The sequence below is a fragment of the Equus quagga genome, chromosome 4 (assembly GCF_021613505.1).
Source record: "Equus quagga isolate Etosha38 chromosome 4, UCLA_HA_Equagga_1.0, whole genome shotgun sequence".
Classification (NCBI taxonomy): Eukaryota; Metazoa; Chordata; class Mammalia; order Perissodactyla; family Equidae; genus Equus; species Equus quagga.
In genome coordinates, this window is record NC_060270.1 from 35,259,417 (window position 1) to 35,276,484 (window position 17,068).

Below are 17,068 nucleotides of genomic sequence, written 5' to 3' on the forward strand. Positions count from 1 at the left end.
AATTTTATTTTTCCTTGAAACTGTCCTGTACTTTCCAATTTTTTGTGATGAAAATGCATTATCTTTGTAATCAGAAAAAAATCAAAAAATATTGTTAAATGGTTCTTCCACTGATAAATGACCAGAAACTTACATAAAAGCAAGTGCCTTTATACTTCATTAACAACACAATACTAAATGTATGATGATACCATTACTAACTTTCTAAAGTCTTCTTATTCATAGTACTGAAGGCAAAAAGAACGAAAGATTTATAAGCTGGAACTGTAACTGATGAAATATCCTTAAAACTCTGGGGTTGCATTTCCAACCATGACAGATTAATGGAGTCTGGAATTATCCTCCCACCATAAGCAACTAGAAAACTGGAGGAAATAGACGAAAAATAAATTTCAGATATTGGACAACAGGTAGTGCAGGACTATGATCCGTAAGAGAAGGGAAACAAATGAAGTGAGCCCTACAATTACCCAGGTTACAGTCTTTTTGATATCATGAGGGAGAGCCTAGAACTAGACAGTATAGAGCCTGAAAGGGACGCCTACCCCGCTGAATGCAGAGTGGAAACACAGACAGAAAAGGGTCTTGGATGATATCGCTTGAGCCACTAGTTCAAGCCTTACCTGAAGACAGAACAGCTCTGATATTTCCCATTATGCAAGGAAATACCTTTTTTTCCTTAGGTTAGTTTGAGTTGGATTTTCTGTCGTTTACAACGTAGAATCTTGCCTAACACAAGGTTTATCGCTTTGTTCCTCTCTAACCCCCATGTCTTTCTCCAAAAATGAAAACAAAAGGCACGTGATGCAAGTGCTTCTGCTTTTAATGCTGGACAGTATCTTTACTTGAAAATAATGATAGGTAAGCATTTTAAGAGACAAGGCTCTATATGTAGAAATAATAGTTAATGAACAGCAGTACACGTATAAAAGGGAATCATTCAGAATTTAAAACCGTAAGCAAAAAATAGGTTTTCCACTTCTATATTTATCCAGAATCCTATTAATTCTGCTTTTGCTAAAATCTTTGAAGAGTGTTACTCAAGCTATTCTCTCCTGAGAAGCTGTTTATTACTATCAACGATCTGTAATTTTTTTGAAGAATTTTTGACAGTAAAAAATTGCGTATATTTAAGATGTAGAATTTGAAGATACATACACATTGTAAAATAATCACCACAAACAAGCTAATTAACATATCCATCACTTCAGATTGTTATCATTTTCTTTTCTTCTTTCTTTTTGTGGAATTGTTAAAGAACAAGAATAGACTCAGAAGGCCCGTCTTCCCAGATCCAGCTGGTACTCAAGGAAAGAATGGTTTCCGAACTCCTTTGTGGGTTTTTCATCACAGACTCAAGCTACCTCCTTGAGGGAAAATTCTTTAAGTGTTCTGGAAGGCATGATCATCCCTAACCCCAGTGGAAAAGATTCAGCTGTTCAGTGGAGCAAAGATTGGATGCTCACAATCAGGGAGTTCCTAAAATAAAAATGTTTTTTGTAGATAAGGATTAGTTACATGGAGAGACTGAAATGGAGTCAATTCTGGGTAGATGTGAGATTCAAGAGACTGGTCTTCATGAGGCATTTGTCGTAAACCTGCCGGGAGACTCAGAGGGAAAGGAAACACAGTCCTCCCCAGGCAGTTGTCCCTGGCCTGGTGGGAGGCTGTCTCCCATACCCAGGATTCTCCTCCAGGGTCACATGCGGAGGGTCACAGGGGAACAGTGTGCGAGGAAGGTTTGCAGGAAAGAGCTGTCTCATCAGAGAAGCTTCTCAACCAGGTGGCCTTGAGGAACAGGGAGGATTTCAGCACTTGGAGATGGAGTTGGCTTTCTGGGCCAGAGGGAAGAGTATAAGGAAAGACACGGAGAAGAGGAGTACAGAATAGCGCAGGGGCCACTGATTCATCCCTCTGGGATGAGACCTAGTCATAGAACCACCTTCTCTGAGGGAGCTCTGCTGGGGGAAAGGCTTAACGTACGATGAAGGCAAATTCAAAGGTGAGCCAGGTGAGCTAGGTGGGAGACCCCTACCAACATCCCCAAAGAGGCCGTATATTCTGTAAAAAGGACCCAGGCTAGTGGAAAAGGGCCACAGCCCTGGGTTTGATTTCTAGCTCCGCCAGTGAATACCTATGTGACCTTAGGTATTCACTTAACTGTCTCAGCCTCAGGACCCCAAGTATAAAAAGAGAAGAATAATATCTTTCCTGTGTACCTCACAGGACTGGCATGAACATCAGGAGAAACAGGGGGCACAGAATAGCATTGTCGAAGACTTTCTTGTAGTTTATCTTGTCATGTATCTGAAACTCCCCAGTAAATGTTACCATCCTCTCATTGCCAATACATCCAGACTCTTGAGGCCAGGGAATATGTCTTCTTCAGGACTGGGAACACAATATATGATTTTTTTAAAGGTACTTGGTAAATGAATGAATGAGTAAATGAGTGACTAATGTTCAGAGCCCTCCAACTAGATAATAAAATCATTCTCCTAACTACAATGGAAACCTGTGGACTGTTCTTTGACTTTTGGGCTGTTTGGCCTGGTGGAGGCTCTGAGTTAGTGGTAATCAGTTGGTGTCGTGGTAGAGAAGGAAGCCTGTGAAGGTGGAGTCATTGACATTATCAGCATAGAGCCCATTATGATCTCCATCCCCATACACCTGGAGCCAGACTTGGTCGCCCTTCTCCAGATAGAGGAGAACAGAGCCTGAGGCCTGGTCCAAGTTCTTGTCCTGGTACTGGTCATAGGTGAAGAGCACAGCCTTGTCCTTCTTGTAGAGGCTGACCTTCACATCCTTCAAGTAGACTGTGATGTGGTAGGAGAAGTAGTACAGCCCAGGAATGTTGCAGTGGAATTTGCCCGTGGTGCCATCATAGTGGTTTTGCTGATTGTAGAAGATCTTGGTAAAACGAATGGGAACATTGGGGACGGTGACTCGGGTCTCCAATCCTACACTGAATGCTGAGCGGTATACATAGGAACTTTCTCCAGCTTCTCCTTTCCTGCCTGGGATTCCCGGAAAGCCTCTGGGACCTTCAACTCCAGGCACTCCAGTTTCACCAGCATCACCCTTAGGCCCAACAAGACCTAGAGAAGGAGCAGACTTCAGTGACTACAAGGGACAGAACTCCTGCCTAGGTTAGGTCCAGCCTAAAACACTGTCCCTATGGAGCCTTCTCACAACCTGTTTGACTTACAGAGCAAGGAACGAATGGGAGCTCCCAAAGGGGAGAGTTTCACGTCCTCCTTCCACATCCCCCCAGCAGAATCCCATCAATTCATTGCTAACCTTCTCTCCTATAAGTCTCCATCATAGACCCTCCATGCCCCCAACCCTTTATGTGCTGGCTCAACCAACCGTACTTTTGCTCTTCTGTTCCCTCTGCCCTGCCTCCTCTTTGAAGCCTTCATTTTTAATCCAGGCCTGCATTGAGGGCATTTTCTCTCTGTTCTATACCTTGGACATTTGTCCACATTGGACTTGGCATATTTGGAGTGAACTTCCTTGTAGTAACCTCTAACAGAGCCTTGTGCGTTAGATTTGTCTTCGTGAGTAGACCAAGAGTTCTCCAAGAGAAGGACTGTGAGCTGCAGGAGGTGTTCATGGTGTGGTTGAATGCCACTGAATGGAATGGGAATTAAGTGGAAATGAGGAGAAATAAGAATATAAACAGATTGGGAATAGGGATGGATGGAAGTGGGGGTGGGAAAGGAGATGGGGAGGGTGATGTAGATAGAGCAGAGTCAATGGCACTGGTTTTACAGATAACATCTATTCTCAGCACCAGAAAGCCAACCCAGAATTCACTTCAGGTTGCTCGTAAGTCACATAAAAAAGCTTTGCTTCTTCCCCATAACTAGGTCTGAGTCGATAACTAATGCCCTAGTCTAATTCTAGAAGCCCTCCTATACCCAGGAGACGTCTGTGATGGAGGAGGCCAAAAACCTTGTTCTTACCTGGATCTCCTTTCTCACCCTTCTCGCCAGGGGTGCCATCTCTGCCATCACGGCCTGGGGTCCCATTGTGGCCAGGATGCCCTGGGATGCCTGCCATCCAACCTGCGCAGCCCTCCTTGGGCAGAGTCTCTTCAGTCGTGGTAACCTCACCCGGACTCGGCAGGACTAGTAGCAATAGAACAGCTTGGAGCAACAGCATCCTGAGTCCTGGAATCCAAATCTGCACTGTCAGCCATGAGAGCAGACCCCAAACAGCACACCCAACCCAAACACACACATACATATACATACATACACATACATGCACACACATGTACACACAAGCACACACACACACATAGTCTTTCCTTGAGCTAGTCAGACAACCAGAGACACATTGTCCCATGAGAATATCCACTGACCCTTTGCCTGGGCCACCCTTACTTACACCTTCTCACCTGCCTGATCCTTACTCAGCCTTTAGGACACAGTTGGGACGTCAGCTCTTTCAGGAACTCCTCCTGGTCCTCCCTCCCCAACCTGGGTTGGTTGTCCCACCTCTGTGTCACCCAGGGCCCTCACCATTGCTCTTCTTGCAGTGTGCTGGGATGCCTGATTGGCTTGCCTCCTTCCTCCATTAAACTACAAGCACTGGGGGCAAAGCCTAACACCCTCCCAGTAGAGAGTAGGGATTAAATAAGTATTTATAATGAAAAAAAAAAGAGCAAGAGAGCCAGAGAGAGGAGGGTAGGAAGAGGGAAGAAAAGGAGAAAGGAAGAGGGAAAGAAGCAGGGAGGGTAGAGTACATTTGAAATATGTATTCACAAAGCTCAAGTGGCACAGGTGGCCAAGAGACTCCCTGTCTCAGACTGCTTCTCTAGGTCCCCCTCCCAGAAGGCAGTCCTTTACGTGCATAGGAACTCTTGTCCCCTCCCAGCATCTACCTCTGATATTAGAGTGATCTTAGCCTGCCACGCCTGATTTGCCAGACTCTTAGTCTCCCAATCCCTGTCTTACCAGGGAATTGAGAGAAAGCACCACAGAGGGGGAAATATGTCCTAGGATCCTGGACCACAGGCATCACTAAGACCCTCTGTGGAGTTCGAAAGTGGTTAATCCCAAGCACGTGATTCTAAACAAAACACAGTCCATGTGTACTTTTTTACCCTAAAGACTCACTATTTTTCATCAGTTTGCTTGTCTCATAGATTACACAAAGTCTCCAAAATTGAGTTTGGCTTCAGGAAATAGCCTCTTTGTAAGGAATGCAGGCAAGATCTTAATTAGCAATCTTACCCCAAAGATGTATATGGTGTCTGGAATCCCACCCTAATCCCATTCATTACCTGGGGCTCTATAATGCCCTCTCCATGTGACACAATCAACTCATCTTTCGTACACACATATATACACATGCAAAAATACATGCTCATGTGTTCATTAAAATAGTAATATAAACACTTTGGAAACTACAAAAAACAAAACAATCCCCAATCCTAAGAATTTCTCTATTTGTTTTTAAACATAGTGGAAAACACACTTTACATAGAAATTTTATTCCCCTATCTTTTCCTGGTCATTTTCTAGTTTTTATAATCATCATTTTAAATGTGTGTGTGCTAGTCCATCACATGGATTTAACCAAAATACGCTTCAGCACTTCCATTTTGTTGAACTTTTAGCTTACTTCCACTTTAAGATATTGTTTTAAAATCTATAACAAATATCCTTAGCATATAGTTTATCCCAAAATTCTTGTTCTGTTATGACATAGTCCCACAAGTAAAATTACTGGACAAGAAGTATGGACATTTTTAAGGCTCTTGATGCATATTCCCAAATTGCAGTTTGTTCTACTGTCCCCCAGCAGTGTGTGAGTGTGCACATCACTACCTAACTACTTCATCAACTTCGGATATTATCATTAAACACCATTTTTGTTGCTGCTAGTTTAGCAAACTAAAGAAATGGCACTTCCCTACTTTGATCATTAATGAGTCGTACATTTTATTAAAGGTCTATTTCCTAATTTAATTTCCTATCCTAATTTAATGTCCCCATTCAAGATACTTCTCTTAGTTGTTTTTGTCACTTAATTTATTAGGGACAAAATGATTTGTGTGAGCTCTTTATACAAACACTTTGTCACATAGGCTGTGACTATTTTCTCTAGAGTGCAGATTATTTTGTTTCGTTTATCCTTATTTTTAGGTGACAGAAGTTTTAGTTTTTATGTAGTCAACTCTGTTGATATTTTTCTCTGCTTCTAAGTGTTAAACAGTCCTTATTCATGCGAGGGTTTGGTTAAAATTCTATTTTATTTTCCTTTGTTGTTTGATATATTTTAAATTTCACTCCTTAATCCATCTCTGATATTTTGTTTTGGTGTAAATTGTGATCTAAAATACTCAATTTCTCCCTGTTTGTAAACTAGCTGTTTAAAGATACCTTATTAAATTAATCTTTTCCCTCTCTATTGATCTGATGCATCATTTATCAACTATCAAGTTCTAACAGGATCTTACAAGTAAAGTGAGAATAGAGAATGAGACTGTCAGGCAGAGAGGAGGGGAATCAGAGAGACTGAGGCGACACAGCAGCAGAGACAGGAGCTGATGGAGGCGGATGCTGCCCCTTGGTGGTCATGAGTCTCTAGCTAAGGCTCACTCTTACCATCTACAGGTACCTTTGTTGCCCTCTACTGGATTTGGAGGGCTTGGAAGGGCGTTCCCAATAGCGGCTGGAAATAGAAGTCATAGCTTAGTCTTGGCTTGTCCCAAGATAAGAAAAAAGAGGTGAGTTAGATGAGAAGCCAAGGAGGAGAGACCAGCCAAGCACTTTTTGTATGTAGGAAGAATACTTGTTCTGAAACTTTTAAGATTTCATGTCTTTAAACTTTCCCCATATTTGTCACCTCCATCCTAGCTCCTTAAGGGGTTAGCAATCAAATTCCTGAGAAGACCTCTGAGAGGCTCTGTGCTTGCTTTCTCCAGAAATGGTGAGGGCAGAATCTATGAGGCTGTGTTCTTTTCCACGGAGGACAGGAGGAGAGAATACAGAAAATGAGGTGGAGGCATCTACAGAAAGCCCCAAAGATAAAGGGTAATTGGGGGCATACTCCAAACCACTGGAGGGAGTGAAAAGTCAGAAGGTCTCTAGAATTCTCTGTTCCTCCTCCTCTTTTAAAAATTAAGATTCTGGAGGCCAGCCTGGTTGCATAGTGGTAAAGTTTGCAGGCTCCGCTTCAGTGGCTGGGGGTTCGCCAGTTTGGATCCTGGGCACAGACCTACACACTGCTCATCAGGCCATGCTGCAGCAGCATCCCACATAGAAGAACTAGAAGGACTTACAAGCAGGATATACAACTATGTACTGGGGCTTTGGGGAGGAAAAAAAAGAGAGAAAGATTGGCAACAGATGTTAGCTCAGGACCAATCCTCCTCACCAAAAAAGGCATACCTTAAAAAAAAAAAAAAAAATCAAGATTCTACTCTCCCAGCCCAAGGGAAGGCATTCCGTCCTCAACACTTCCGTGTGGTGGACAGATTTCTCCACTAACAGGGACAACCAGTCTGGGTTCCATGACAGTGGCATGGGGTGGAGGTACTAAAAGGAGGGGTGAGGGGAGATGGGTACATGATTCTAGGAAGTTTCCGATGCTAAGAACGGATTCCAATTGAAGAAGAAGGTTGCAATTGATAACAATTGAAGGTCAGTACAGAGGTGCCCAATTTTCAAAAAATGTATTCCAAAATGATTTGTGCTCTTTGTTTAGATATAGCAATCGTTACACTTTGATTTCGGAAAACTGCTATTTCTATAGGGGAAAACTTTATTAAATGAGATTGTAATCTCAGACTATAATCTAAGACTCAGTTGTGCCTGTAAAGAAAGCTTTTACGAGGATCATGAAGCTAAATCCCAAGTTCTACTTACAATGCTTTGTCTGTGTAGAATGTCATTTGTAAAGTCCTTACCTCTTGATATCTCATTTAATTCTCACAATCATTTTGAGAGACAGTATGAGGGACAAAAGGAAACACATGCTCGGTGATCTCAGTGCTTAGTGAAAATAATTTGTTCTTACCTGTTACACGTTTCAGTCATCCGTTTGTTGGAGGATAAGTGGCATAATCCACATAAAGCACTTAGAACAGTGCCTGGCACATGTCAGTGCTCAATCAAGGTGAACTATGACTGCACCCATTTTAGAGATGAGGAAAGTGGGTTTCGGGAAGGTTACGTGATTTGTCCAAGATCTCAGAGGTAGAAGTAGAGGAGCTGGAAACCCAACTCTGGTTTTCCAAAGCCAACAATGGACTCTTCGGCATAGCCAGAGGGGGAAAAGCGCCAGGGCCACACATCTGCCTTTTAATATTCACTCCATAGGATGGGGGACAGAATACTGTGAAAAACTCTCCAGATTATGATGCAAGTGACCTGGTTTCTAGTCTAGGCTCCACCATTAACTCACTGGGTGACTTACCTGCCCCCACCGCATCTCCCAGAACTCATGCTCTTTGTCTGCAAATATCATTATTAATGACAGTAATCCTTACCTAGCCTATTTCACAATATTATTGTGAGAACTAATTGACTCAAAGTATGAATAAGTGTTTTGTAAACTTATGAAGTATTCCAAATATAGGTGAAGAGAAGGGAAGCAAACATGTTTATGGACTACCTGCTAAGGACCACCCCTGTACCTCCACCACCCCTCTAATCTCACTTCACCTCTACAATTCCAGGAGGCAGGACTCAGTTCCCACAAGAGAAATCTGAGGACCGGAGAGGTTTAGTAACTTCTGGCCAAGGATGACAAGGAAAAGAGTGCAGAGGCGCCTTTTGAAGTCCAAACCTGAGTTCTTTTCCACTGCACTGGCTTTCATGGTGCTCACTTTTAAAATTATACCAGGGAGTGAGTATGATGTTCCCTGCATCCTAAAGGGCCAGAGGATCTCTCATTTCACATGTGAAAATGTATGAGAAATTCCATTTTGGCCTGCTGAAATTTCAGTAACAACAGCAAAACCTTGTGAAATGCAAGGAGGGGGTCTCCTTTGGGACTGGCAGCAGACAGCAGAATGGGGGAAAGAGGTCACTAAACCCAGTGCCAATCTTTCCAGCAGGAAAGGGCATGAAAAGACAGTTCATAAAGTCCCTGAGGGACAAAAGGGACTCCCAAAATCATCTCCCCCCTGCTCTGCTTTCGCAAATGGAAGGCTGTGAGGAAGGACAGGGACGCATTTATTAGGTCCTCAGAGAAGACAGCACCCACAGTGGGAGTTTTACACATTATTTATTTTAATCTTTACAAGAACTCCATGAAGCAAGGAAAATGACCCCAACTTTAGAGATGGGAAAACTGAGAGATTAAGGCAATGATCCCTGAGAGATTGCCATCCTGACTTCCAAACCAGTGAGCTGTCCAACACGTTACACGGGCTTTAAAAAGGTTTGTCCGGCTCAGCTTCTTAATCTGCTAAATGAGATCGTGTCAGATCAGGGACATGAAAACACTTTGAAACTAGCAAGAGTGCTTTGTAGTATAAATTGCGTAAGGCACTTCCAGATCTTATTTCATTCAATCCTCCCCATAGCCCTGCTTTTGACTCCCCTCTATAGAAGAATCTGAGACTCGAAGACACCAAGATGCTGGCTTAAAATCATGCAACTGTGGGGTTGAATTATACTAAATTGCTGTTTTTAAAGGTCAGAATGGTAGAATATCAGCAATGCCACATGGTGCAACCTAATAATAAATGGCAGAACCAGGAATCAACTCAGCTCTGTCCGGTTCCCAGGAGGATTACTTGGGAGACAGTATTTCACTCAGCCCTGGGAAAGCTGTCAGCATTCCCAAGCCCAACACACACACACACACACACACACACACACGCGCGTATTCTCAAGGAACTAGTAAAGCAGAGCATCCCTCCACCACATTTTTAGGATCAGTCTCTCTTCACATGAGGAATTCCTGATTGAAAGCTTCTACTCCAAAGCTTCTACCTCCTGACCTCAGCCAAGTGTCTCCTGGCTTGAAAAGAAGTAAGGGGAAAGTTTGTCCCTGCAGCCACTTTAGAAAGAACACAGAGCAATGCCTGTGTCTCTCCTCAGACTTAAGGGAGGGAGGAAACAAGGCCGCCAGTTAGGTACAGGGCTCCCTTTCCACTGCACTGCGTCAAGAACAAAGCTGATGCTCTTAACGCTCCTTTGGGCATATCCCACCAGTATAAAGCACTCCTCAACCTTGTCAGGAGGAGCTGGCCTTTCTCATAATGGAGGAAGGCACCAGGAATGAGGCAGCTGCATCCCTTGTGAGGCTTGATCTAAAAACCAGGACCTCTCCCAACCAGAGACCCACATCCTCTGGCACATGAGTGTTGGCCTGGTCTCTAAAATCCTTCCCACTCCGACCTTCTGCATCTACAGCTAAAAACAACCAGGATGCTTCAAATGCTGGGCTCACTGGGGTAAGCTGGATTGGGCTTGGCAAAGGCCAGGTAGATCTGGTTGTTTCTGTCAGAAAACGTCTTCTAAAAATAGGATTTTTCACAAGCTCCAGTAGATGCCAGGCCCCTTGCTCACTTTATCTCATTTGAACCTCTCATCACCCTGTGAGATACCCCACATCTGTGTAGATAACCCCATACCTACAGACACCCCCAGATCTATAGACAACCACCACATCTCACATCTTTGTATCTCATAAACCCGACCCAGTGTCTGGCACGTGGAATCTGCTCAACAAATTTTTGCTGAGTGGAATCAAGCAGCAGAGCTGGCTTCCTAACCCAGTCTGAGATCAGAGCTCAGGTTTTTCTCAAGCTGCCTCTTCACCTGCTTCTTTCTTTGTCTCCGTGGTCAAGCTAAGAAGTGATTGATCCCTTTCTCCTCTTATCTAATTGGACTCTATCACTGCACCTTCCCTCCCATCTCACTGACCCCAATCTTTTTTCTGGGTCAGCATCCTGCTTACCCAGGCAACATTCGGGATGGTCCCAGGCAGTCTGACCAGAGGAACAGCCCTTTCTCCTGGAGCTGTGGGAGAATCGAGGAAGAAGCCCAAGGCCTATCTGCCTCTACCAGTGCTGCCCTGGCCAGGGTTTTGCCTGGGTAGGGCATCCATCGCCACCCTGCTATAACAAGAAAGCCTGGGAACACCCCAGCCAGAGGTTCCACTGCAGGACAGCCACCCCCAGCCCAGCCTGGAACTTTAATCGAATTGCTCTTACCCTCAGTGTAGAATCAGACCACACACTGCAGTCAGGATGGAAGTGAGGAGGAGATGGTCCAGCCTCAGCAGCCTGATACTCATGGGGGCAGGCAGTCCCCACCTCACCATTGTCCCTTCCCATTGGCCAATTCATGAGGGCCAGAGACCAATGGGTGGGCACTTGCCCCTGGCAGCTGCCTCAGGTCTCCACCCCAGGGAACCTGGTGCAACTCAGCTTGGACTTGGGAGGCCAAGTGGAGCTTCAGTCACAACACTTGTATTCCCAGACCTTGGCCCTTATTTTTGCCTCCTAACAGCAACAGAAGTTGGGGCAAGGGTCAAGACCAGAAGCAGGAAAACAAGATATTTCTGCATGTGAGGGAGAAACTTCCTCACGTAAAATAAACTGCCCAGTGAGCCAGGAGACCTCTCTCTCCCCTATAGATTTGCTGTAATAATTCAGGGGCACCAATTACCACCACTGCACTCCTGTTCATTACGCATGATTAAGTGTGAGATTGTGTGGTTCAGACATTGAGCACTTCAGAAGGGAGAACAGTCAGAGAGGACTGCAAGAGAGTAAGAAATAGAGCACACCCTCCACTCTCCAGCCTGGATCCCAGATTTCGGAAAGACTTTGTGTGTTACTTCTGAGAACTGAGATGAGGGGACGTCTCTAGGGCGGTGTGGGGCAGGGCCAGATTAAGACCTTTAGAGCTTCGAATTCCAAAAGATTATGGAGCCCCACTCCTAGTCAAATTCAATACAACAGAAAACTTACACAAAATGTGATAATAGAACACCACCTTTCAAGATTTTCTAGTTCCGAAGTTCAGGATAAGGTTTTTAAAGCCAATTTTTTATGTGTCTGTGAGTCCTCATTTTGCCAGTGCCTTAAACACATGCCTAATCCACCTCTGAGCTAGGAGTGGCCTAGAGGACGACCAGAAGCTGCCACCCACTTAAGGTTCCTAGAAGGCCTAAGCTTGAAGTGGCAACATTCATCACCTTGACTCTTTCTTGGCAAACCCACGTTCCGTTTTTGAAGAGAAGGATCAGAGGTGGTTCTTGCAAGCCATGAATTCTGATGCATTAAATCATGACCCTGGCAAGGGCTCAGGATCCCAGCAACAACTTCTACAATACCTTCAGAAACAGAATGTTCACAGGCAGAGGCTGGGAAAGCCTCTCCCTGCCCCCAAATACCACCTCCACTGGCCACAGAGAACCTAAAAGTCCACCAGCAAAGTAAAGTAAAAGTCTGATCTAAGGCCTTGGCCTCCTGCAAATATGTCTAGAGAAGACACATCAGGCCATAGAGAGTGGAGTCTTGAGTCCCCTTCAAAGGGCCCACTGGCTTAGACAAGGGGCCTATGAAAATGAGGTTCTACCATTACCAAAACGGGACTGAGGAGGAACCACAGAGAAACTGCAGCAACTCTCATTACATTACTGCTTTATTTTTACTGTGGCATTTTCTTATTTATTTTTCGTTTGTGTTCCTATCTGTTTCTCTTTACTAGAACGTAAACTTGATGAGAACAGGCCCTTTGCCTCTGCAATGTTGTGTCCCTTAACCCCTAGAATAAGATCTGGTACAAGGTAGGCAATGATAAATGTTGAGTCAATGAATGAGTGAGCATAGTTAATCTTCCTTTGGTGAGAGCCACGATTGTCTCCCATTTTACAGATCAGGTATTTGGAATTCAATGAGGTGAAGGGATTTGTCCAAGGCACAGATCCCAAGTTTGAACCCAGATCTGTCTGACTACAAAACCCATATGCCTTCTAATACCTCATGTCCTTCACCTCTCCTGATGGCCTATGAGACCCCAAGAGTCATGCCTGTACTTCAGGACAGCTTTGGGGTTGGCACAGAAAGTATCTTCTTCTGACCTTATGGGAATGCTGCTGGTTACAGCAGACTTTAACTATTGCACAAGGTGGAATGACTTTAGCTGCAGAAATCACGCCAAGACTGTACTGGGTCTGGCTGTCAGCCAGTGACATTGTGAAATCCTGCCATTTTGAGGCCTCAGGGAAATCTGCCATCCACCACAAAGGCCTTCATGTGGAAAGACGCAATTCTGTGGCATACTGGTTTAGAGATTGTAACTTAAAAACGTTCAGCCAGAAATGCCTTGAGGCTAGTCTTTTTCCCAGTATAGAAGTGTTACTACCCAGAATGAAATAATCAAATAAAGGTAATCGTTTCCTCCAGGGTATCATGGCTACAGCTCAGTCTCCTGTCAGTATGTGAACTGGAATATTGAAACAGCAGGACACATAATTAAGTTTCCCATAAGTTTGGCTAAGTACTGTCATATATTTTTGCTTAATTGTGATTTTTAAAAAGTAATTGTGATTGGAATAACTAAGCATAATCACTGTGTTTTGAAAAATAATACAGAAGATTGGAGCAAGATGGCAGAGTAAGCACACCTTGCAGCCTTCACTCCATCCCAGATTCCTAGATGCGGCAAGAAAGAAAAAAATTCCTTCATCTCTTCCAAAGACTTGGCTACAATTGCACTTCATCAGAGGCGATCTTCTATACTAATTTAAGTACGTTTTGCCACTGGTGCTTTAGACTCACAGTAATCCACTTCCACTGGCAAGAAGGCCAGTTCAGATAAGCAACCCTGTTCACATCTTCGAAAGCCTGTGTCCTTGGGCCATTCCTGACACCAAAATACTGTTTTAGTCAAGGAATTTGCCACAATAATTTTGGAAAGGCTGGAGAAACAAAAGGAGGGAGCGGGTGTTGCCCAGCGATCAGGAAGCAGCTCTGCCCCTGGGCTGTGGCTTAGAAACCTGCACTCACTTGCTAGTACTGCTGGAGGCTCCACCGCTGCACTGAACAGGAGCTGGGGCCACTGACACTGCCAAGGGCACAGCCTGAAACACAATGGCTTCTCCCATCTTCCCTTTTCAATCTGCACAATTGTCTCCCATCTGCAGAATCTAACTGGAACTCATCTCGCAAGGGAGTCTAGGATATGTCATTTCAGACACCCAGCTTAAGGAATACAAAGGGGATTATAGCAAAGTAGATATAGGGGCCAGCCCCATGGCTGAGTGGTTAAGTTAGTGCACCAGGCTGAGGCAGCCATGCTGAGGCAGCGTCTCACATAGCAGAACTAGGACCTAAAACTAGAATATACAACTATGTACTGGGGTGCTTTGGGAGGAAGAAGAAAAAGAAGGAAAAAAAAAAAAGATTGGCAGCAGATGTTAGCTCAGGGACAATCTTTAAAAAAAAAAAAAGTGTATATAACGCTAAGTAACAAGAGACATGATCTGACACAGCCCACAACTTCAACAAATAGAAGAATTTACAGCCAAGAAAACAAAGCTAATAGCAAAAAAATGAGTGGGGCAAAACTGAAGAATAAGTCTTATTATTATATTTAGAGAGATGACAGGAAATAGCATACATGAAAATAAATAATGAATATCCTGCCACAGTAGGAAGTGAAAACAATTTTCTGTTCTGTAAGTCACCAAGTTTGTGGTGATTTGTTATAGCAACCCTAGGAAACTAATAGAGGGAAGTACAGCTAGGTAAAGAGTTCTTACGCGCGACACCAAAGGCATGACCCATTTTTTAAAAACTGGTAAATGAGACCTCATGAAAATTAAAACTTCTGCTCTGTGAAAGACCCTGTTCATTGGACGAAAAGACAAGGTATAGACTGGGAGAAAATATTTGCAAACTATATATCTGACAAGAGATTTGTATCTAGATTATATAAAGAACTCTCAAAACTAAACATTAAAAAAAAATCCAATTAGAAAATGGGCAACAGACATGAAAGGTATTTCACAAAATAGGATACATGGATGGCAAGTAAGCACATGAAAAGATGTTCAACATTATTAGCCACTAGAGAAATGCAAATTAAAATCACAATGAGGTGTCACTATACACCTACTAGAATGGCTAAAATTAAATACAGTAAGAAATACTGTAATGGTAGATACATGTTATTATCCATTTGTCAAAACCCATAGAATGTACAACACCAAAAGTGAACTCTTCTGTAAACTATAGACTTTGTATGCTTTAAAAAAAAAAAAGTGGGGAAAGTAGAGAGCACAAAATTTTTTAAAGATAGAAAAATAATAAAAAATAGTGAGGCTACTAAATTTGAGAAAGGACACAATGAAAATGGACCACTCCTACTTTGCCACTGGGGATGGAAAATGGTACAGCCATTCTGGAAAATAGTTTGGCAGCTTAAAAGATTAAACAGCAGTCATACTCCTGAACATTTATCCCAAAGAAATGAACAGAATGTCCAAACAAAATCCTATACATGAAAACCTGAATATCCCTAAATATATGTATCTTTGTTCATTTGTGTGAGCAAACATGTAGGATAAATTTCTAGACGTGGAATTACAGGATCAAGGAGGACGTACATCTTAAATTTTTATAGTTGTCGTAAATTGACTTTCAAAAATTCACTAGTGATGTATTCTGCTCCCAATGGTATCAGAGCACCTGTTTCCTTATGTTCACTAATATACTGTCAAACATTTAAATATTTGATATTCTTACAGATTTTTTTAAAGTATCTCATTTTAATTTCTATTTCTTCTATTAAGTGTGAGGATGAGTTACTTTTCTGTGTTTATTAGTTATTTGCATTTATTTTCCTGTGAATTGTGTGTTTATTTATTTCCTTTGTCTATTTTTCCTGTTGAGCTATTTTTATTAATTTTTAAAAATTCTGTGTATATCAAGGAAATTAATCTTTTATTATATGTTTTGAAAATTTATGTATCTTTTGCCTTTAAAAAATGTTTTATACAAAAATCTTCCACTTCCTCTTTAGCCTAATTTTTTAACATTTGCCTTTTGGCTTCTGGATTTTGTGTTTTGCCTGAAAGGTTCTTCCCATGCCAAAGTCTTTCTTTAAAATTTGTTTTCTTCTAGAATGTTCATGATTTCATTTTCTTTTAATTCACTGTTTGACCAACCTGTAATTATTTTGTCAAAAGAACAAGATCACCTATAGAGTTAATCAAAGGCTGTGTATTCAAAGCTTACTACTGTGAGGGAGTCACTGTCATCACTTTCACTCCAGTGGGGACTGGAAGGAGCCTGAAAGGTGAGTTTTCTAGACCGAAAAGAGGAAGTCCTAAGACAGTCTTTGGTGAGCGTTCGTTCAGGGTGGGAGTTTTAGAAGAGAGGGAAGCTTTCGGATTGCCTGTCAAGTACAGTTGTCAGTCTTTGATTGGTCCACTATCTACTGGTACATAAGTAGGGGATTTCCAGGCTGGGTAGGGTCGTGTGAGTTTTCCTGCTTCAGCTGAGGAAAATCTGGTCCTCGTCTGGAGTCTTGCATAAGCAATTCCTCCTGTTTTAAAAAATGAGATAAAATGCAGCTTTATTATTTTCCTATATTCTTAGTGAACCCAACACTCATTTTAATGCATATTTATCTTTTCAGTTCTAATTTGAAATGTCATTTTCATATACTCGCTTTTCAAATGCACTGGGGTCTATATCAGGATTCTCAATGCTGTTCATTGTGTGTGTTTATTCCTCATCAAGAGTATGTATCCTCTTGGCCAATAAAAGCAGCATGATGAAAAGCTATAAAATATGACTATTAAAGTCACATCTGAACGTTTATCCATTAATAAAGCCTGATACTAAAGTAATTGTGTAATTAGGAGACTGTGTTTTATAAAACTTCCAGGCTCGTACTCTGACATGGAACCTGGCATACAGGAGGACTCCATATGTATTTGCTGAGTACAGAAATGCTAGTGTAGCAATGAGAACTCTGGATCAGGAGTTGGAAGAGTTGGATCCTAGTCTCTGCTTTACTGCAGGCTGATTGGGTGGCCATGATACATATTAATGGACTGGTAGCTGGAAAATGGTCTC

General features: G+C 42.7%; 1 protein-coding gene across 1 annotated transcript; it reads right to left on the minus strand.

Moving 5' to 3' along the window:
• Positions 1-216: 216 nt before the first annotated feature.
• On the minus strand, positions 217-11,270 carry ADIPOQ (adiponectin, C1Q and collagen domain containing). Its single transcript, XM_046657847.1, has 3 exons — positions 11,186-11,270; positions 3,969-4,175; positions 217-3,098 (listed from the first exon to the last, which is right to left on the minus strand). The coding sequence occupies exons 2-3, from the start codon at positions 4,165-4,167 to the stop codon at positions 2,578-2,580; spliced, it is 720 nt and encodes a 239-aa protein (XP_046513803.1). The 5' UTR covers positions 4,168-4,175; positions 11,186-11,270; the 3' UTR covers positions 217-2,577.
• Between the last annotated feature and the right edge of the window lie 5,798 nt (positions 11,271-17,068).

Coding starts and splice junctions, on each gene's coding strand:
- ADIPOQ (XM_046657847.1), bottom strand. CDS start 4,167: ATGCTGTTGCTCCAAGCTGTTCTATTGCTACTAGTCCTGCCGAGTCCG. Junction 3,099..3,968: donor GGGTGAGAAAGGAGATCCAG/GTAAGAACAAGG, acceptor CTCCTTCTCTAG/GTCTTGTTGGGCCTAAGGGT.